At 39.8% G+C, this 23,668-nt stretch overlaps 1 protein-coding gene across 1 annotated transcript in view; it reads left to right on the plus strand.

Annotated features, from left to right (window-relative positions):
- gpc6a (glypican 6a) overlaps positions 1-23,668 on the plus strand; it is a 545,671-nt gene that overhangs the window by 343,369 nt on the left and 178,634 nt on the right. Inside the window, exon 3 of the mRNA XM_078402332.1 lies at positions 22,606-22,997. Coding sequence (XP_078258458.1) covers positions 22,606-22,997 — 392 coding nt within the window. The remainder of the gene's footprint in view (positions 1-22,605; positions 22,998-23,668) is intronic.

Here is a 23,668-nt window from a genome sequence, read left to right on the forward strand (position 1 = left end):
GAATTCAACCAGAACATAGATGCGTACTTGAAGATCTGCCTTCTGTAAGGACCTCATGCTGTAAGGTGATTGGATAGGTCTTTTTCGTCTGGGACAGGCACAATGAGCTAAATGCCCTCCTCCTGAGTTGTATATTTTTGTCATTGATCACAGCCATAGAATCAAATAGCACTTAAATAGCTCACAAAGAACATGCCAACTGTCTATTTACACTGACGTTTACCATGATTCTGCAATTTTTTTCATGGAAATCTTGACAGTGCATTATTTCACACTTCACACAGGTGGTCTTCTGGCCATTTCCTCCAAAATAATTCCAATAGATCATTTTTATATAATAGCCTCAAATTACCAAACCCAATTTGGTGCTTTACCAGACACCTCCCCTCCAGTGGGTTTTGTAGCTTAAAGTAAGCATGTCAGTATCTGAGAGAGAGGATTGCATCTTTTTTGAGTTAAGAATGTTTCCTATAATTTGCTCAACTGAAAATTGGAGGCAGGAACCACATGTGGAGCCCTTGAGTCCAGTGACCTCATGAGGGTCCCAGTAGAATAAATATCAGTACAAGCATTCTCAGAGCACAGATCCTTCATCCCGACAGTAAAAAAAAAAGAAAAGCTTCAAACAAATTTCCAGCTGTGGACTACTATATGCACTTTTATTTACTCAAAGCAACAATGCATGCCTACTCTGGCTCAGCTGAGGTTTTTGGCCTGGCTTGCGAATGACCCTGGAAAGGCCATGGAAACCTCATGGGTGTGAGCATAAGATAAATCCACATTCCGGGAAGCATACGTTAGTTATTTATGTTGGGACATTCATCAGGGATTCCAATGTAAAATGGATGTTTTTGTGACTTTGTTAATAACATCTGGAATGGAATTCATGTCAGGTAATTAATTATTTGAAAAATAGAAGACCCAATGGTCATTATGTTTCTTGTCAATTTTATTTCAAGCTTGCAAATAAGCTTTTCAAGCTTATTTCATCACTATTAAAGTGAATTAATTTTCTTATGTTATAAGCATATTGCTTAGCTGTCATTGTTTAACAATCAGACACATTTACATTGATGTCGATTCCCTGTGAGATACAAAGGGCAGGTGATGGCTAGTTCAGAGGATGAGGTAATGGGTATACCTTTTGGAATGACATACTGAAAGAGACATGCCACCTTCATTGGGTGCATTTTGCCATCAAAAATTCTAACCTAGCATCTCACTAAGATCACTTTTGGAATAATTGATTGTCTCATACCATCATTTCAAGGCAATCAGTGTCTGCTGTAAAAGGCATTGAAGAACTTCTCAACCAAGACTGTTCCTGATGTGCGTGTCCTTGAATTCTTTATGTAGGTCTGTAACTAAATTACAAAGAGCAGAATGTTGAGCCCATTCGACAAAAGCTATCTGAAAAACAAGACAGGAATCTGCAAAGCTTGATCTCACTCTCAGGCGATGATATTGGATATATTATACTCTATTTTATTGGATAGATTGTGAAAAGAAATAGATGATAGTAATGCTTCAGATAAGAATGTGACATCAATGTTTTTAAATAGTTTCAAATATTTCCTGCAAGAGCTTTCATTATAGCTCAGCAGTCTATATTGAAGATGCATCATTTAAACATGAAAAAAGGGCTGTTGTTACAATCTGCCTCAGTACGATGCTCTGCTTTTGAATTTGGCGGGTTTTGCAGACATTGTTGATCACTTCATGACTTAACTAACACTGACAGCTGTTCAGAATGGAATGTTCCAAATTTCTTGACAAAAGAAATCACAAATTCAAACCTTGGTTTCAGCTGAGTTGACTTGGAAAACTGTAGAAACAAGACATTTGATTAGATTTTCCCCAGAAATAATCCAGAATCTCAACAAAATTATAATATGGAAAAAGCTATTTGGAGCAATCAAAATAAAGCTGAGTAAATATAACAAATGCACTTGCCTTCTGCATATTTCAAGCCAAGAATTCCCATTGAAATGAATAGGACCTATGATTCTGCACCAGGTCTGACCTGGATTCACCCCGCCAATGCCACATGTAATCTGCTTTTATGTTATTTTTAAGTTTTGCATTTATAGTGGGCTCATGGAACTAATGTGTATGGGGTTAGCTAAACGCTGGACTTTCCAAAGGGAATTTCCAACCAGAATTTCCAACACATTTTTTAATGTGCGCCTTCTAAATAACTAAATGTTCCTGAAGCTTATTAATAGGATCATCTTCTACCATGTTCTTGTTAATACCAGCTTTCTTTCTTTTCCTTCTCTGTAATCTCTTTGACTGCATGCTGGCTTGTGGCTCTATACATATTGTGAGCCCCCCTGTAATGCCATATATTCCTGTAAGCATCAGTGGTGAAAAACACACGTACGATGATGAGGAAAATGTGAGAAGGATCTTGGCGTCAAAGTTCACAACTCCCTGAAAGTGACAACACAAGTAGATAGGGTGGTGAAGAAGGCATATAATATGCATGCTTTCATAGGTCAGGAGTTATGGAGTCATAAGATATAGGACTTTCATAAGAGTCGAAGTCACGATGCAGCTTTATAGGACTTTTGCTAGGCTGCATTTGAAGAATTGTGTGCAGTTCTGGTCGTCCCACTACAAGAAGGATGTGAAGCCTGTAGAAAGGTCTAGAGGAGATTTTTGCAAAATAGAATGTGAAATCAATTTTTAAAAATAATTTCTAATGTTTCCCGCAGAAATTTTGTTGTAGCTTAACAGTCCATAATGAAGAAGCTGCATCATTTAAGCTCTTTTTTTGTCAACATGATGCCTGAATTAGGGGGTATTAGCGAGAGGGAGAAGTTGAATAGACTTGGATTCTTTTATCTGTAATGCCGAAGGTTGCAGGGAGGCCAGATAGAAGCATAAAAAATTATGAGGCATAGATAGTGTTGGCAGTCAGAGTCTTTTTCCAAGGATGGAAAAATCAAATACTAGAGGGCATAGCTTTAAGCTGAGTTGGGCAAAGTTGAAAGGAAATGTGTGGGGTAAGTTTTGTAAGAGGGTGGTGAGTGCCAGGAACACGCTGATGGTTGAAACATATACATGGAACGAATTCCTGATGGAGGTACTTAAAGCAGGTACAATCGCAACGTTTATGAAACATTTGGACAGGTACATGGATAGGACAGGTTTAGAGGAATATGCACCAAATGCAGGCAGGTGGGACCAGTGTAGATGGGGCATGTTGGTTGGCCTGGGCAAGTTTCCATGCTGTATGATCCTCTGACTCTATTTGCAATGATTATACTGTGCCCGGTCATAATGGACAATGGCTAATAATGGACAACAAGGGTTTATTGTGCTAATGTTTATAGACATATGATAAGGCAGAATATGAAATATCATAAGTAGAGTTTAAAACATAAAAAATAACATGCTCTATTCTTTTCAAACAAGTTTTAGGAAAGAAACAGGAGTAACCGATTTAGACTCTTTGTTCATTGCTGGTATGGCTAATTAATTCTATTTTTACTTTTGTTTGTGCTATAATGTTTGTTACGTTTGGTTAACAAAAAACTAGTAAACTTAGAATTAAAATTAAGAATTGACTAACTTGTGCACTTGAAATATTCACATATCTGCCTCTGAATCAGAGGTTTGGTATTTTTGGTGCGCTAAGTGAATGTTATATGTGACACCAATATCAAATATGAAATCACAAAAAAATGTGGATATCACACCTGTAAAAAATTCTCCAAATGGGCTGCTATCCTTTAAGAGTGTTAATACTTGACCTGCACTCTTCACTGATTTCTAGATTTGGAGCTGCCACTTCATTCATTGCAGGGGAAGTGAGTCGGTACTTTTACGGAGAACTGGAAAATGGAGGAGAGAGGAATAGAAGTTCACAGGTTTTCATGGCGAGGTGTTATCCATGAGTGGTTCCAAGCCCTTCTGATCAGTGGTGGCTGATGAGCTGCAATTAGACCTCTTTACAAAGGGCTTCAGGCAATGCATTTTATTTGAATATAAAATTGCAGAGGATGTTTATAGAATGTCCTGGTGCCCAAATTAATTAGCACTGTCAGAATTTTCAGTGTGTTACACTCTTTTTTTCATGGTGATTTAATAAAGAATGTCTTGTCATGACTTTTGACCTGATTTCTGTTGCTAAGTGGTTAAAACAAATCACATAATGTGCGCTGAATACAATGTGTGGGGAATGAAATATATAAGGAATCTAATTTGCTAATAACCAAGGAAATGGCACAAATGGTTCAAACAAGCACTAAACACATGTAATATATGATTCACACACAAACAATGACTGAAAATGGGACCGACTTAAAGGCATTTGTGCATAATACTGTTTTCCAATTTAAGGCCAGATTCCTTTTTATCGTCTATGCTGCCCTGATCTCACTTGTCGGTGTGTTTTAATTGTCAGGAACAGATATTTATACTTAAAAGTAGATTCTCAACCAAGAAAGGTTGTTTTGCAGTGATTTTGATGGAGAATGCCATTGAGATTCATGTTGCTTGGTCAACAGAGGGTTAAAATTTACATTGAGATTATTACATGGAAGTTCAAGTTCATGTCAATTCATTGATATGAAGTCATTGACTCATTCAACACAGAGTGGCTCTTCGGCCCCACTTATCTGTGAGAACCAACATGTCCCCCTTGCCTGCATTTGAACCATATTGCTCTAAACCTTTCATAACCATGCTTCTGTCCAATTGTTTTTTTAAATGTTGTACTTTCCTTGCTTCAGCTGCTTTTTCTGGCTGCTTGTTCCATAAATGCATAACCGTCCGTGTGAAAAAGTCGCTCCTCAGATTCCTATTAAATCTTTCCCTCATCACCTTAAGGCTATGCCCCCTTGTTCTTGTTTTCCCCTATCCTGGGAGATTATTGAATTGATTGGAGGTGGTTTCTGTAATGGTACTGACCAAGTGTGATTGCACACATGAAGACTGGACTTGCAAATCCTGTGAAGGAGCAAGTGTTCACAGAACCTGTAAGTTCTGAATTTCTGTGATTAATTGCACAGCGAGTTTCCAGCGAGTAACTGTCATTTTTACAGAGTAATAACAGTAAACAATAACGGTTTCATCATTAAAGCAACCGCAAACTCTGAGCCAGTCAAAATACAATCAATTTTAAGCTTTCTTTGCAGTAGGGCTCCATTTGTTTCTCCCTCCAATCCATATTTTTTCCTCAGTACTATGGGTTGGTTATCAGTAGAGTAAACACTATAGTAAAGGACTTATTCAATAGATTTCCTATCATTGTTACCTGATACTGGTGGTAGATGATTTATGCATTGGCAACAAGTCAGCTTAATACTGCACCACCATTCGTTTGATCCTCTAGCACTTTTTCACACCGAGAACAACACTTATGTATGCAGACCAAATGTATGAAAGAATCCTGCGGATTTTAATTCCAGAATTTTTGCATGGTTTCTCTGATGTACTTTTCTCTCTTTGAACTTCCAGCATTCATGAATATCACAGAAAGACCTGTACAATGCCCTGGAAGTCCAAGGATCTGTGCTTTAGAGCAGGGTTGTTCTTAACTACTGTAACAAACTTCTCTGTGGTGAGGTTCTAAAGTCAGGTTGAAAAAAAGGAAAATAAGTTGAACACGTTCCCAATAGGAGACACCCATTGAGAAACCCTTGGTATTTTCAGAACAGTGTGTTCAAAATTCATTTGCTGAGAACTGCTAACGCGCACAAGAATAACACAGTTGCAGAAGGCCTTCAGTTATTGCTCTCTTTCTCACCTTTTGACATTTTTGTGTGGATCTTTGCAGGTCAAATTGGACCAGTTGGCCCTGTGAGTGGGAGTATTGGTTGGAGTTAGCATTGTGGAAGGGGAGGGATTGGGTTGTATTTTCCATAGGGATTAGAAATGGGATAAATGATTGGTAATAATCGGGATGGGGCGATTCCCTTCATTATTCATCAGGGATTGGGATTCAGGAGTGTCGCATGGGAAGGAATTGACCATTGGGGCACTCAGAGGTAGGATTTATGCTTCAGCGATCATAGGATCAGAGAAGGAGTGACCTAGATCAGACTTTGTGGGAGTTGATGGGATCACTGTGGCAGGGAGGTGAGATAGCAATGGCTCACAGATGAGGGCAAGGATTCACTCGTCTTGCTGGCAGCCAACTTTGAAGCAGGAGTGCTCAATGTTCAGGACTTCCAAGGCAATCTGGTCCATGTTTCCCTGCAAGAGGAATGCCAGGGAGTGACATGGTTTATGCAAGGCAGTGAAAGAGAACTATATTTGATGAAATAAGGCAACTAACATTGGGAAGTCATAGAGTCAAAGTTATACAGCACGCAAACAGGCCCTTCAGCCCAACTTGTCCATGCTGACGGAGATATCCCATCGAAGTTTGTCCCATGTGCCAGCCTTTGGCCCATATCCCTCCAAAACTATCCTAGCCATGTGTCTGTCCAAGTGTCTTTAAAACACCATTATAATACCTTCCTCAATTACCTCCTCTTGAAGCTCGTTCCATATATCCACCACCCTCTGAGTGAAAAAGTTGCTCCTCAGTTTCTTATTAAATTTGCCCCTCTCGACCCGAATCGCCACCCATTCCTTCTCACCAGAGATGCTGGCTGACCCGCTGAGTTACTCCAGCATTTTGTGTCTACCTTCCTGTTACTTGTTTCCCCTACCGTGAGTCAAAGACTCTGTGTGTTCACCCTATCTATTCACCTCATTATTTTATATAGCTCAATAAAATCACGCCTCAGCCTCCCATACTCCAAGGGATACAGGCCTAGTCTACCCATCCTTTCCCTATAGCTCAACCACTTCAGTCCTGCAGCATCCTAAATCCTCTCAGCACTCTTTCCATGTATCAATCCGAATGTCTTTAAAATATTGTAATAGTACCTGGTTCTACCACTTCTTCTGGAAGCTCATGGTCGGCTGCTCTGGAAGATCGCATGGGATAAAAGGAGAGGTTTGGATAGGCTTCATGGAAGGAAGTCGAGGGTGATGATGGAAGGTTGTTTTTCAGACTAGAAGCCTCTGACATGGTGTGCCTCAGGGTTTGATGCTGGGCCCATTGCTGATGATTTGGGTAAGAACGTACATGACATGATTAGCAAGTTTCTTCTTTTGTTTTATAGAAGCTTCACAATTCTCTAGCTTTCCACTATTCTTTGCAATATTAGTGTCATACAGCGTGGAAACAGGCTCTTTGGCCCAACTTGTCTGCGCCGGCCAACATGCACCATCTACAACAGTCCCACCTGCCTGATTTCAGACCTGTTTTCAAAGAAACATAGAAACATAGAAAATAAGTGCAGGAGGATGCCGTTCGGCCCTTCGAGCCAGCACCGCCATTCATTGTGATCATGGCTGATCATCCACAATCAATAACCCGTGCCTGCCTTCTCCCCATATCCCTTGATTCCACTAGCCCCTAGAGCTCTATCTAACTCTCTCTTAAATCCATCCAGTGATTTGGCCTCCACTGCCCTCTGTGGCAGAGAATTCCACAAATTCACAACTCTCTGGGTGAAAAAATTCCTTCTCACCTCAGTTTTAAATGGCCTCCCCTTTATTATAAGACTATGGCCCCTGGTTCTGGATTCGCCCAACATTGGGAACATTTTTCCTGCATCTAGCTTGTCCAGTCCTTTAATAATTTTATATGTCTCTATAAGATCCCCTCTCATCCTTCTAAACTCCAGTGAATACAAGCCTAGGCTTTTCAATCTTTACTCATATGACAGTCCCGCCATCCCAGGGATCAATCTCGTGAACCTATGCTGCACTGCCTCAATTACAAGGATGTCCTTCCTCAAAAACTGTACACAATACTCAAAGGTGAGTTTGGGAGAGTTTAGGGAGTTCTTTCTGGAGTAAAGAGTAAGGCTGGCAGTTTTAGGGAATCCCTGGTTGATGATGGGTTCTAAAACTCTAGTCAGAAAGAAGGAGGAGCCTTATGTCAATGAATTCCTTAAGGAATGTAAGAATTGTAGGAGTATACGCAAGGGAGAAATCTAATGAACAAAAAGAGGCCATGAGATAGCTCTGGCAAACAAAGAAAACGGAAAATTCGAAAATATTCCAGTGGTATGTTAAGGGCAAAGGCGTAACAAGGGTAGAATGGGCCCCCTGAAGGATCAACATGGTTGTATATCTGTCAAGAGATAAGACATGTACTCTTAAGAGATAAGAGATAAATGAATATCTCGCATCTGTATTTACTGGGGCAATGGCCATAGAACCAAAGGAATTAAGAGAATTGAGAAGGGACGTGTTGGACTATATCCAGATTACAAAATAGATGCTTGCAATCTTAAACAATATGAATGTGGATAAATCCCCAGTGGTTGACCAAGCTTATTCTCTGACATTATGGGAAGGTAGGAAAGAAGTTATTGGGCAGAGACATTTGCATCATCTTTAGCCACAGGGGAAAGACTGGAGGGTGGCTAATGTTTATTTTAAACGGGTTGCAAGGACAAGTCAGGGAGCTATAGGCTGGTGAGCCTGATATTAGTGGTAGGTAAGTTACTGGAGAAGATTCTGAGGGTCAAGATTTACCGTCATTTGCACCTTCTGCCCAGTGGTAGAGGGGAGAACTGGGAATGATTGGGATGTGAGTTATATTTAATTATGTTAGCTGCTTTCTCAAGGCAGTGTAAAGTACAAATGAAGGAATGGGCTGTGTTGTGTTTGCAATTCTGCAATCTCTTGCAGTCTTGAGTAGAGTAATTGCCACACTAAACTGTCATTGGTGGCATGTTGCATTTAGTAAACTTTCTAAGGAAGTAGGGGCATTGTTGTGCTTTATTGGCCCTTGCATTAATGTGATTGGACCAAGAAAAATTGTTGGTGATATTCACACCAAGGAACTTGAATACCTGGTGGACATTGACAAATTGGGTCAAAGGGCCTTTTTCCATGTTGTATGACCTCAGGACTACGATATTGCCAAAATTGTCTAATCTGAAACCAGTTCCCACTATGCAAATTAAGTCATCCTTTATCTTCAGTCAGATCGGAAGGAAGAGAAAGTTGGTTTATTTTAGACATCCAAAATGTGCTTTTCTTATCTCTTCACCTGACCACATGCATTCTGTGCATTTCTGCAGCTATGTCACTTGTACATACATCAAGTCCAAAAATGTTACATAGATCAGCAGAATAAAATATTTGAATTGATATTCACTCTGCTGTTTTGCACCACCTCTGCACTGCATCTTCATATGTCAGTCCTATGTATATCTTTGTCCATTTTTAGGCGACTGCCGGCGACTATCAAAGTCGTAGCAGATCGCCAAAATTTTATTTTACCCTACGACAATGACCACGACAATGCTGAGTCAGGTCGAGATTACACCGTCTTCGGAAACATCGCGAAAATTCCCACACCGTCAATGCTTCTCCGGCGTCCTAATTTTCGCTGAAATAACAAGTCGATAAGTACTTGAGAGTTTTGAAATATAACATCTTGCCTGGGTTACTTGAAAACCAAGCTTCACGGTAACAAGGCATAAACTGGATTTACTTCCAGTTTACTAATAGCAGTATTAAGAAATTTAATTTTAAAAGTGGTTAAATGGATTTTTGTGCCGAGGGTTGGGATTCTTTGAAAATGTACGGGAGATGCATATCTGGTTTCTGGGTTGCATATCTGGGTTGGGATCCTACTTTAAATGTAATCGCTGATGGCCATAAACATCATGAAAATTCCCACACTTACCTGACCGTCAAACTGTCGCCTCCAATCTACCTGTCAAATGTCCTGGCGGCAAATAAATTGGTTAAACACAAGTATTTTATGGTGTCTTCAAATGGCTTTACTTATTTTAATACTATGTGCTTCTAAATGCATCTAACAGAACCTAGCAAACCTGGGGACAGCTTGCGACAGCGCCCGCAATAAGCAACGATACCTGGCGACAAGCCAGCTGTCGCCGAGAAATTTCACTCCGGTTAATTTCTCAGCAACGCGCTGAGATCCACTACGATCCTTGGAAGACTCCTCACGATCATGCCCGCGACACCCCGGAAAACTGTCGGCGACAGCTTAGTCGCCGGCAGTCGCCTTAAAATCGCCGAAGTGGGACAGGCTCTTTCATGGTTTATTCTGTAATGCCAGTGAAAAATACTGAAGTTGAAGAATGCAGCCTATATTTGCATAATATTTTTATTTGACTAATGGCATCTAATTTATAGCTAATTGATTTTCATCGTCCAAAAATAAAATTCAATAAACGTACAGTTTAAAAGATGTATTGGTCCATCACCAATTTACTTCATTAACAATATTTTAATTAAACACTGGATACATATAATTTAAGGCATGTGGCCTGATTACACAATGGGCATCTATAATTCAATACATTTCTAATCCACACAACATATAATCATCCAAATCAATATTAATTAACTTGAGTCATATTAAATTATTAATGAAGGCATCGTTTTTCAATTTAGTTTTTCATATCAGTCCATCTGAATCTATATGTGAAACCCATCTGAGAGAGCTTTTGTGCAATCCATATTAGCAATCAACGTTATTTGACCACCATCCAAATTGATGCTTTTTCTCTCTAGTTTCTAGATTTATGAGCAATTTCCTTTCTTCCTCTCTCTATTTAAAAAATAAAACCATGGCTTTTTAAAAACAAATGCAGTAACCAAAATCTGCAGAATATTACATGCAACTTAAAAGCAGTAACATATTTCAGTTCTTTTGGAGGTCAAAAAAAAGAAAAAAGAGATTAAAACAGATAATGCCGGAGAGAGTGCCTGGCCCACTTTTGCTTTAGAAGCTTGCTGTTCGTGAAAGAACAAAAACAAGTAAACCGTCCTTAATACTTGACAGTGATAGTTGCACCATCTAGTTTCATATCCAGAGAAATCAATATCTTCGGTCTGCATGATACATTGACATTCTGACAAAATATTTTCTTGCTTTGATAAAATTACGTTTCTGGTGGTCTAATGGAAATGTTTTCAGTAGCAGTATAGTGAAAGAAGAGAGATTGTACGGTGTGTGGCATCAATCAAGCTTCCCCTTTATTTTACCTTAACAACGTGATCTATCTTTGCAATCAGCATTACATGTATTAAGATGGTTCACTATATAACTCTGCATTGGTTACAGTAATAGAATGGAGTTAGCCCTTCCAATTTAGACTGACCAGGCTCAGAACATTTTGTGGCGAATGAGTCAAATTCCCAAACAACCCCTTCAGTTTTGAGAGGCTTTCTCTTGTTGGGTATAATTCTGTAAGTTGGTGCTGACCTATGTTACCTGGCAGATCCTTCTGCGTAGCCTGGATGTAAATGCTGACAGGTTGTCTAATCATAAGAGCATCACAATTCTCAGATCCTCTCTTCAACTCAAGCATACACACACAGATGTTTGCCAGCATCGATCACTGCATGATGAAAGAATCTTGTCACATTAATTTCCTTGCCAAAAACAAGCTCAATTGATTCAGCACAGATGCAAAGTAAAACTAAGACATGCTTGTAGCAAGACAGATGTATGCATAATAATTGATTTATTCATTTGGGGAACAGCAAAAATTCTATTGAAATTGCCGTATCAGGCCAATTGAACCAAATGATTTAAAATATAAGAAAGGGGAGGACTCTGAGATCAAATACAATGCATATTCCACGGCTGTGATACACGTTAATTGATTGTATATCCTTTTTTAAATAATTACTCCCAAATGTTAGTGGTACTGATGACCTTCAACTGCATTTGTTTAAGTATAATTTTTGATCATAATAAAATTGAACATGTTAATTCCTATATTTCATGAGAATACTAGATTACTACTGATGGAGCTTTTGTTTACCATAGTGATCAGTTTTACAATGTGTAATACTCACTTTTGGTGTTTATTCATTACAGTTGACACAGTATACTTACAAATTTGATAAGCATGGATAAACTCATTCCTCTCGACAGAGGCCATTCCTTTGTACTCTTCACTATTGGGGTGGAGGAAACAAATAGGAATTGGGACTGGCTGGCCAGAAGGGCTTCAAGAGTTGGGTTGAAGCAAAAGTGGGGTCACAAGTGAGAAGGTGGCGGTTAGTGTTAATGTGAGGTCAGTGAGTTTTCATCTGCAGTGAGATACCAGTGTAAGGCACAGGATTATCACTAGGTCTCACGTGTATGACAAAGGGCTGAGTGTGTTTGTAAGTGGCTCATGCTCATGTGCTCCTTGCATGCGTAAATATAGGTCATGTAGATAGCATAAGGCATGCTTTGCATGCTGTTGTCTCCACTGTACATGTCAGGCACTTCTAACCATCGGAACATGGAGACATTGAAGGAAAATTAATGATTTTGCAATCGATTCAGTAAGTTGACTGCATTGGTTTGGTGGATTATTTTCACATGTACCGAGACACAGCGGAAAACTTTTGTTTTGTGTGCTTTCCAGGCAAATCATATCACACATGAGTGCATTGGGTAGTGCAAATGTGCAGAATATAGTGTTCGAGCTACGGAGAAAGTGTAGATTAAGCAAAAAGGGCAAGGCAGGCAACAAAGTAGATGGGAACTTAGTGAATTTATCCTAAATGTATGAAAGGTTCGTTTGAAAAGCCTGCTCGCAGAGGGAGGAAGCTGTTTTTGAATCTGGTGGTATGTGCTTTCAAACATTCGCATCTCCACTGTAACACTATTGATACAGACTTTCTTTAATGAAACAAATTTCTTTCATGAAAAATTGTTCACCGATCCTTCATTCATTGGTGCTTATAAACTGCACTGTGCTTGAAGTGAGAAACACAATTTATTTTCAATATTTATTATTTTCCAAGGAGCTAATTCAGTTAATTTGCAGAATGTCTGTGTACTTTTTCACTTTAGTTTCACTTCGGGGACCATGCTTTGTTAAATTCGCACTTAAATAAAATTGAGAAAAGTTGAAAATGGTGACATCTGTGAAAGAATGTAGCTAGATCTATAAATCCCAGCAAACATTCTGCACTGCTTATGGCTTATTTTGAAACATTAAAGCTCAAATCAATGTTCTGAAATTTAGTCGGCACAAATATTTATAAAATAACAGGATCTCAGGTAACAAATACTTTAAAAAATTGACTTCTTAGTCAAGGATTTATATTCTTTTTGACGTTAATATCTGTCATATTGAATTTTTTATTTTTTTTAATAAATAGCAAGTCAGCCACAATCTGCTATTTCCCCAAGGATTCCACCTCAGTTGGATGATCAGAGGAATAATGTATTATTGTACTGTTGCTTTCTTCCTTAACTGCCTCAACACTCTGCTAACATCTAAAGTGCAGGAAATTTTAATAAAATACAGGTAGTGTGGCAAGGGTTGTGTAATAATGTTTGGCATTTGTATACTCGGTCTACGCTCAGCTTGGTGATGCCATATGCAATGGAGGCCATTAGGAACAGGGCTACTTTGGTTACATTTTTCTGGAGATCTGTACATAAGGATCCAATGGACGAGATCTACTCTGGATCTCCTGATGAAACGGAAGATGACCAGGATAACTGCGATAGTACAAGTGCAGCCCATGGACCATTTGTGCCATGTACAGCATCACCGAGATGAATAGGTTCGTGCCTATCATTGAGTAATCGTTGCCCCTAGATCCCAATTTCTGTTTCAGCTTGCCCATCTGCTCCAACCAACACTTGACATATGTTCCGGTTATTGCAAACTGGATACTTCTTCATTTCTTCTTCCCTCCTCCCCCACCCTAGACGTTCCACTAGTTCGACTGTTTGCAACCTTGTGTTCCCATCGTCAGCACATCTTCCCCAGCCAACAATGGGCCATTATGGACTCCATCCTTGCTACGGTCGGTTCCGACCCGAAACATAGCCTATTTCTTTTCTCCAGAGATCCTGCCTCACCCGGTGACTTACTCCAGCATTTTGTGTCTACCTTCGGTATGAACCAGCAGTTGCAGTTCCTTCCTTCACACTTGTTGCATTTGATAATGACTCCTGAAGCTAGTTCAAGCCCATTGCTGATGCTGATCACTCTGTGGACTGACCATGAGTCCGAGCAGAAAACAGTCAAATCATCCATGTAATCTTTCACAATTTGGTCAGCTCTCAGGCTGGAAAATCTGCCATTGGTTAAGTCTTGTACAATCATGGCAATGCTGTGTAACTCCATGACTCCATTCAAGAGAGACGGGATATCGAGAAAGATGCTTGTCAGGCCTTTCCCACCCCTACTATAATCATTCTGAAGAAGGGTCCTGATGCAAAATGTCACTTATCCATTCCCTCCAGAGATACTGCCTGGACTGCTGAGTTATTACAGCAGTTTGGGGGTTTTTTACATTTAGTTTTAATGATCTCAATTGATTTTTAGTGTATGGGTGTGGCCCTTAGCTTTTTAAATGTAAAATATAATTTCTAAATTCTTCTAGATTTATTTTACTTGTGCTGAGCTTTGTTGAATATTTATTTATAAATAGCACACCAACAGCTTTGAGTCTGGGAATGGAGTCTCATCAGTTCTCAAAGTGAAATCTGAATGTCCAGCCAGCTGCCTGAGAACAAAGATTGTGGGCAAGGAATGAAATGTTTAGAAGGGACCTAAGAAAGAAGAGGGTGGTTGGAGTCTGGAATTCAGAGAAGTATCCAGATCAGCATTTGAATCATCAAGACACGGAGGCAACAAACCAAATGCTGATAAATTGAATTAGTCATGTAATTGATAGACAGTATAGACAGAGTGAGATAAAAGGTTTGTTTCTGTGCTGTGTGACTACACTGATCAGCCAAAACATTATGACCTGATGAGCAAAAACATTATGACCACCTGCCTAATATGCTGTTGGTCCTCTGTGGGGACGATGGGTGCGATGCACTGTGTATTGTGACACATTCCTCCTGTGACTACCATTAAGATTTTCTGTGACTTGTGCCACAGTAGACCTTCTGTCGGTTCAGACCAGACGGGATAGCCTTCGTTGCCCTCGCGCATCGATGAGCCTTGGGCGCCCAACACCCTGTTTGTGGTTTGTTCCTCCTCGGATCACTGTCTGTAGGTACTCACCACTGCTGACTGGGAGCACCCCACAACCCTTGCTGTTTCAGAGATGCTCTGACCCAGTCGTCTGGCCATAACAATCTGGCCATAACAATCTTGTCAAAGTCGCTCAGGTCTTTATTCCTGCCCATTTCTACTGCATCCAAAACATCCCACCCCTTGACAGGTGCCATTGTAACAAGATAACCAATCTTATTCACTTCACCTGTCAATGGTCATAATGTTTTGTGTGTGCAAGAAGGAACTGCTGATGCTGGTTTAAACCGAAGATAGATACCAAAAGCTGGAGTAACAGGCAGCATCTCTGGATAGAAGGTATGGGTGATGTTTCGGGTCAAGACCCTTCTTCAGACGATGCCTGTCCTGCTGAGTTACTCCAGCCTTTTGTGTCTATCAGCGAAGCATATGTGTTCCTTTTATCCAGATGGTCCAGAACAGTGTGTTGAGTCAGTGACATAGCATCTGCTGTTAATCTGCTGTGGTGATAGGCAAAGTGAAGTGACTCTAGGTCATTTCGGAAGCAGGAGTTGATGCGTGCCATAACAAGCCCCTTTGTTCCGTCCGGTAATGCAATTACTACCGGACCATGTTCATTGAAGCAGGTCACCATGCTTTTCTTGTATGATAGATCCCTTTGAGCCATCCCATCTACATGACAGTATTATCCATGTTTGCAAATAGTTATTGAATTAAAGATTAAACCAATTTCTTAAATTTTAATCCCTAAAATCCCTGTCAAAAAACTGGAAGTGGTGAAGAGATTGGTGCATTGTTCACCTTCAAGATTATCATTGTTTCAACTGCTGTAAAAGTAACCTCAAGATAACCCCATTCCAAAGTTACATATTGAATTAAATAACATATCTCTGATGAACTGCCTCATTCTGAATATGTCTGGTATTCCTTGGATCAAGTTTCTGTATTTTCTCTAAATGGAATAGATTGTGTTAATTTGCTGCTACAGTTTCTAAATTCTTGTGCCTACCATTAGTTATGATAGAGCTAATGAAGGATACTGAGGAAAAAGAATCCAGTAAGTGACAACATACTTCACAGAATATAACATGATTGATTTGACTTGCATTGCTCTCAAAGAAGGATCAATTTGTCTGCTGAAAGAGATTTTATTGTAAATGGTGGGTACTATACCAATAATGTGCCAATGTTAGAGAGTAAATGTTTAGTTTGGAGAACTTCATGTTAGAGAACTGAGCTGCAGAAAGGTTTAAGACTTTTTTTAGCTTTGCTGGAATGGCAACCTGCAAGCAAGTGGAGACATACGTCACAATAATGACTTCTGCCTTGTTTATGATGAAACATTTTTGGGAATTCAGGGGTCATCTTGCTGAACTCTAACTTGTTCTTTGAATCAAATTATCTATTGAAGGCAATCCTATTAAGTTTCTAGTTAATAATGAACTCTTGGATGTTAACAGCTGGGAACTCTTGAAGGTGGTGCCATGTTCACCTGGAAGTAGTTAGATACTCTCTTTGTTGGTCATGTCTGCACTCGCACAGCCTGTTTACCTCATCCACAATGTGGAAAATAAATGTTAAAATCTAGGAAAGCACTGAACAAAATAAAAAAAAATCTTAATGTTTCATCATATGATTTAAATAAATCCCATCATGCAAGGAATATCTGCGGAAAATGAAAGGAATGCTGCACCCCAAAAGTCCAAAGGCATATTGAAAATGGAATTACCAGTGGTGTGTATTCGGGTGATGTCTTCAGCTTCAGGAATGAAATCTGTAATACTTGGTTCTGTGATTACCGAAAAGAATCAAAATAAACAGGTCTATTGTGAAGCTGCAAAACGTTATCAATCACCGATCAATCACATTGTAACTTATCTTTAAATGCAAGATTAAAGATTCAATTTATTGTCACATGTACCAATTAAGGTACAGTGAAATTTGAGTTACCATACAGCCACAGTAAGTAAAAAGCAACAAGACACACAGCCGCATAAAATAAAATTTAACATAAACATCCACCACAGCGGACTCCACATTCCTCACTGTGATGGAAGGTAATAAAGTTCAATCATCTTTCTCTATGTTCACCCACGGGTTGTTGAACCATCCGAAGTCGCCGCTGCCGGCTGTCCAAGGCCCCTGCGCGTCGGGATGAGCAAATCCCCTTGTTGGGACAGTTGACAAACTCTCCGCAGCATGGAGCTCCCGAGTCGGCCTCTTCTTACCAGAGACCACGGGCTTCCCGATGTTAAAGTCCACAGGCCCCGTGGTTGGAGCTCTCCACAGTTGATCCTCGGCAAAGGATCGCAGCTCCCAATGTCAAAATCCGCGCCGCGCCCGCAGCATGAAGCGCTGGGCCGGTCTCTAGGAAAGGCCGCCAACTCCTCGATGTTAGGCCGCAGAGGGGACGAAGATCCGATATAGAGAAAAATCGCATCTCCGTCGAGGTAAGAGATTGAAAAAAAAATTCACCCAATTCCCCCCACCCCCAACCCCACATAAAACAAACCAAGAAACACAAACATACTTTTATCACATACTTAAAATAACAAAAACAGAGTAAAGGACAGACAGACTGTTGGCGAGGCAGTCGCCAATTTAAATGTAAATTATGGTGGTTTGGGCCTTGATCTATAACACAGAGAATTAACATATTAACTTGAACAAAAGATATATTATGTAGATTCCTTTTTTGAACAATTTCAATATTATGGGTCTGTGGGAAGATAAATTTCCATTTGTGAAAAGGATCAAAGCTATTTAAGAACAATGCTGATCTTTCTCAATAAATTGTCCTTTTCTTTTGGCACTTTTCCTGAGTGTATACACATGCAAGAACAGCAAGTATGGAAATAACTAAATTGCTCAGATACTTTGATAAAGTACGCCTCTACAGAACAATTACATGGGAAACAGGAGCTTGTGGAATACAAAACAGAAACAGAAAAATAACAGTCAATTTCAGAAGGTGTCAGGCATTGGTAAATCTGTAAGGTTTTCAGGGATGTTAGATACACAAAAGCTGTGGATCTTGGGGATATATTTTCCCTATTTTCCAACATTATTAAAAGCAGATAAATAGAGGAACAGGACTTCCCATTCTCTCAAAACGACACGGGAGTTTCGATCGCCCCGACGTGGGAGCTTCGACCACTGGCTGCGGGAGCTTTGATTGCCCCAACGGATGGTTCGACTGCCCCGACAACGGGAGAAATAAAAAGAAGGAAGATTGGACTTGTTTGCCTTCCATCACAGTGAGGACTGTGGGGAATCCACTGTGGTGGATGTTTATGTTAACTTTTATGTATTTGTGTGCCTTGTTGCTTTTTTTTTTCATATGGCTGTATGGTAATTCGTATATCACTGTACCTTAATTGGTACATGTGACAATTAAAGACCTTTGAAACCTTTTAATCCAGTGGATCCCAAAGGAACGTGTTCACAACACTGAGAGGTAGTTTAGTTTAGTTTAGTTTAGTTTAGGTTAATTTAGAGATACAGCATGAAAACAGGCCCTTCGGCCCACCGAGTCCGCACCGATGAGCAACCCCCGTGCATTAACACTATCCTACACACACAAGGGACAATTTACAGTTATACCAAGCCAATTAACCTACAAACCTGTACATCTTTGGAGTGTGGGAGGAAACCAAAGATCTCGGAGAAAACCATGCTGTCAAGGGGAGAACGTACAAACTCCGTACAGACAGCATCATAGTCAGGATCGAAGCCGGGTCTCCGGCGCTGTAAGGCAGCACTCTACCGCTGCGCCACCATGCTGCCCCTTGATATATCTTGGTAAATCACTGGGCGCAGTTTCCAAAGTTGTAAGAACCAATGCCCACAGATGCTACTCTGAGACGTTAAGTCAGCAAGATATGTCAATCTGAGGGACCTGAGGTATATAAGGGATTCAGATGTACCTTCTTCAGCTGTCACTTAACTGGTATTACTGGTGCTCTGAGAATGAAGATTGTAGGATCAACTTTATAGGAAAAATATACAATTAGTGGTGTGACCCTTAGGAGCATTCACGTATAGAGGGATCTTGGAGGTTCAAGTACATATAACTCGCTAAAAGTGGCACCACGGGTAGATAGAGTGGCTAAGAAGACTTATGGTATGCTTGGTTTTGTAGGTCAGGGCATTGAGTATAAGAGCCAGGAGGTATTGATGCAGCTTTTTGTAAGACTTTGGTTAGGCTGCATTTGGAGTATTGCATTTGGAGTGCAGTTCTGGTAGCCCATTACAGGAAGGATATGCAGGCTTTGGAAAGGGTACAGAGGAGGTTTACCAGGATATTGGCTGAAGTAAAGGGTATTAGCTTCAGGGCAAAGTTGGATAGACTTGGATTGTTTTCTCTCAAACGCCAGAGGTTGTAGGGAGATCTGATAGTTTATACAAGTATGAGAGGCATATATAGGGTAAACAATCAGTGCCTTTCTCCCAGGATGGAAAAAAGGCAATAAATAGAGGGCATAGCTTTAAGGTGAGATGGGCAAAGTTTAAAGAAAATGTGTGGGGCAAGATTTTCTACAGAGGGTGATGAGCACCTGGATTCCAGTTACTCCCCAAAACTACTCCAACTACACCACCCAGATCATTAAAGAGCAGCTCACCATGCTCCTTCTCAAGTGGAATTAGAGATGAGCTATGAATGCTCTTCTTGCCAGTAATGCCCCTATTCCAAAGGATGAATAAAGACAAAATTACTCGGGGGGATAAGGACAGTTTTGCTTTTTGCAGTGTAGCTAACAACATGAGAAAGCAGGTCACGCAAGCTTTGTGGAACCTACCTGAATTTTATTCCATACATTGACATCTAGTGGAGTTCTATAATTGGGAGCATTGGAGGGCTCAAGCTGCCTTGCCAGATTACCTCCCAACAACAAAGTATAACAGTTTCCCTTTGAGTCCCATGTAATGGAACAGATTTTGTTGAAAATTGCTGAGAGTCATTTTGTACCTTGGTCGATAGTGTTTGTGCAGTGTTCAATTATAGACTCATGGTAGTTAAGCTTTTAGAGAAACCATGCTCTCTTGACAAATGTTACAATGGTTATATAAATAATTGAACTGTAAATTCCTTTCAATCTGCTCTAATCACAAGTATTGGAATATGTCAAATGTATTAGTTTCTATTCTGTTACAAATTCTGAGAACAGGAAACTAAAAAATAAACAAATGACATCAAATTCAAAATAGAATTGGATAGCAGTATTCCTGTGTGTTTCAAATATTTTCTGCAAAATATTTTCAGAAAAAGAGACTTGCTTCGAATAGCAATGCTGGCAGTTGTTTGCCTGCTTTGATTGAGGCAATTTGATCTATTCTAACAACTTAGAACCAAGCCTGTTATTTATTATTGATATTAACACTTTCTGGAAGTGCTAACAAGCTGCACCTGAATCATTCTTCGTGCTTTAGGTAGAGAATCGAATTCCATCCAAACTTGTCTGCTCTCAGTAAGTTAATGGGGAATGTGAAGATCAAAGTAGCTTATCTTTCTAATGTGATTTTATGCGAGTAATTGCTATATCAAATGTGGTCATGTGACAGGGATAATTAGAGAAAAGATTTTTAGAACAGTATTTTGGATTACAATAACATTCCCATTCATCAGAAAGTCAGGACTTCAAATGGACTTAGATGATGCAAGCCATCTAGGTTCAGAGATCAATCAACATGGTAAAAATGCAGTATGGAAAGTTAAACTTTATCCTGGAAAATCTGCTAGTATTTGTTGTTCAGCATTTTCTGAGAAACCAACTGCTTCCAAATCATATGTTTTATTTGTAACTTTTGGCCTGCATTGTTTGATCCAAATGGAATGAGGGAAAGGTTGTGTCTATGCATAGGAAAGAACCATGCTAGACCATGTAAACCACACTCAGTCGTCTATTGATGGTACTTAAGAAAACACTTAGTGAGGTATTGTCAAATGATCTGTTCAACATTTTACTGCTTGCTTTACGTTCAGAATAATAGAATTGTTAATTCTGTAATCTGGACGATGTCTGTAAACACCCATAGTGATTTGATTGGAGGCTGTCACAAAATTCATGATGTACCTCACAGCAGGGATCCTTGGTCTCAGTTTGCTTTTGAGACCAAGACTGTGTGCGCAGGCGTGTGAAGGCATCAATATGCTGTCTCTGCAAAATCCTGAAACCTCATAGTAGCATACATAAACCAAAGCCAGCGTTCATCTCCTACCCATCTTGTATCCACCTCTTGCCCCAACAGTGAAAATGTTTGCAGTTCTCACTTTGTTCTCAATAGTCACCTCAGTACCGACAGAAGTGAACTCAAAGCAAATCATCGTCTTCAATCTCATAGGAATGTCTCAGGAAGAAGGGAAAACTACAACCTTACATTAAACATATAAGCACATGAAAGAAAGCCAGATCCCGGGTGAACAATCCCATTTGTCCTATTCCCCTTATCTTTGTTTCCCTTTAATTTACTTACTCACGCATATACCCAACAACTCTCCTTTAATTTTAATTGTCATTTATGTATTCAAAAAAGTAAGTTGTAGTAACCAATAAAACTACCAGAATGCCTTTGAGATATGGAAAGAATTTGAAGTATATCTAGAAAACCATGTAGACACAGAGAGAATGTGCAAATTCATGCAATCAATATCAACCCTGATCACATTGAATGGTGGTGCTGGCCCAAAGGGCCGAATGGCCTACTCCTGCACCTATTGTCTATTGTCTTGTCTACCCCTGGATCTCTATGAGAGCTGCGAGATACATTGTGCTATTTAATGCAAATGTACAAAGCACTGCCAACAACTTATTACTATCTCCACCTCCCATTACCGCTTCCATCTGCCCATCAACCCCTCCTCACCTGGATTCCTGTGTTGTTTGCTAGTTCCTACCTCACCCCTCCCTCTCACTTCTTTATACTGATTTTCTTCACTTTACACTCTCAGTCCTGATGCAGGATCTTGACCTGAAACGTCAACTATCCTCTTGCCTCCACAGATGACGATGACCTGGTCAGTTCCTTCAACAATATACTTTTTGCTCCCAATTCCAGCAGCTGTATTCTCTTGTGTCTCCACAGTCAATAAAATGATCCAGATAAACTTGCCCATTTAGACTATGTGCAGTTCACCAATGACCACGCTTATTATTAATTAGAAAATGATACTGCCAGAAACATATGAATCAATGTGAGCTATCTTAGGTTTCACTACATTCTCGTATGCCACCACAATATCCTTCACATTACATGACTACAACATCTTATGGGTGATTCACACCATGAATATTATTCTACAAACAAAGCTGAGTTAATCCAGCATTTAGTTGACTCACTGAGTTACTCCAGCACTTTGTGTCTTTTTTGTTGTTGTAAACCAGCATCTGCAGTTCCCTGTGTCTGCAATGTCCATAGGTAAACAAATACTCATCATGACACTGTTGAAGAGAGTTTTTTTTAAGTGATACCCTTCAGTTTTGAATATTGCATCAATTCAACAAGACGGTTTTTCAAATGATTGATATTTTAAAATTTCAACTATTAGTATGTAATAGATCTTTATATTAAAAACTAATTCCTTATTTTCTTATTTTTACAGAGTTTTTCAGAGAACTCTTGGAAAATTCAGAGAAGTCTTTGAATGACATGTTTATACGGACTTATGGCCAGCTCTACATGAAGAATTCCGAGGTGTTCCAAGATCTCTTTACAGAACTAAAACGGTATTACACTGGTGGCAATGTAAACCTGGAAGAAATGCTCAATGATTTTTGGGCCCATTTGCTGGAACGAATGTTCAAGCTGGTAAACCCCCAATACCATTTCACAGAGGACTACCTCGAATGCATCAGCAAATACACTGAAGAGCTCAAGCCATTTGGAGACGTGCCTCGAAAGCTAAAAATACAGGTGACAAGGGCCTTCATTGCAGCTCGGACCTTTGTGCAGGGGTTAACTGTTGGCAGAGAAGTTGCCAACGGAGTATCAAAGGTAAGAAATGTATTCCACTCAATTAAAATTGAACACGCTATTTGGTTCGAGTACACATTTTGGTACAGATGAAAGAAAAGTTAAAATGACTGTTTTCAGCACCAAATTTGGAAATGTTGCATCGTGGTTCAACGAATTGAGCCCAAATAATCCATTGATTATCCTTCATAAGCAGATTTCTGATATCACATTTATTCATCCTGTTCTGATATCTATATACTAAAACTCTTGTTTGTTTGTTTGTTCCTGAACTACAGCCTAAACGGTACATGATAGCGTGACAATTTAAGGCCCACCTTACTCACTGTCATCCATTTGGTGCTAATGGAAGAAGTTTCATTGAAATCGGTTATATTTTTCAAGTTATTCACGTTTTAAAGTTTAAATCTATCTCCTAGGGAGGGGGAGGTGGAGGGAGGATGGAGGGGAGGGAGGGGGAGGGAGGGGGGAGAGGAGGGGGAGGAGGGAGGGGAGGGGAGGAGTGAGGGGGGGAGGGGAGGTGGAGAGGAGAGGGTGCTGCACCAATGTAGGAGAGGTTTGGGCCCAACGGGTCCACTTGGTCTAGTATCTATTGAAAGTTAAATGAAGGTGCTGCTTAATATAATATAGCAATATATATTTCTCAATGTTCACTTTATGTATTTAATTTTAAATGATCAATATTACATTTT

This window comes from Rhinoraja longicauda, chromosome 7 (assembly GCF_053455715.1).
Source record: "Rhinoraja longicauda isolate Sanriku21f chromosome 7, sRhiLon1.1, whole genome shotgun sequence".
Taxonomy (NCBI): domain Eukaryota; kingdom Metazoa; phylum Chordata; class Chondrichthyes; order Rajiformes; family Arhynchobatidae; genus Rhinoraja; species Rhinoraja longicauda.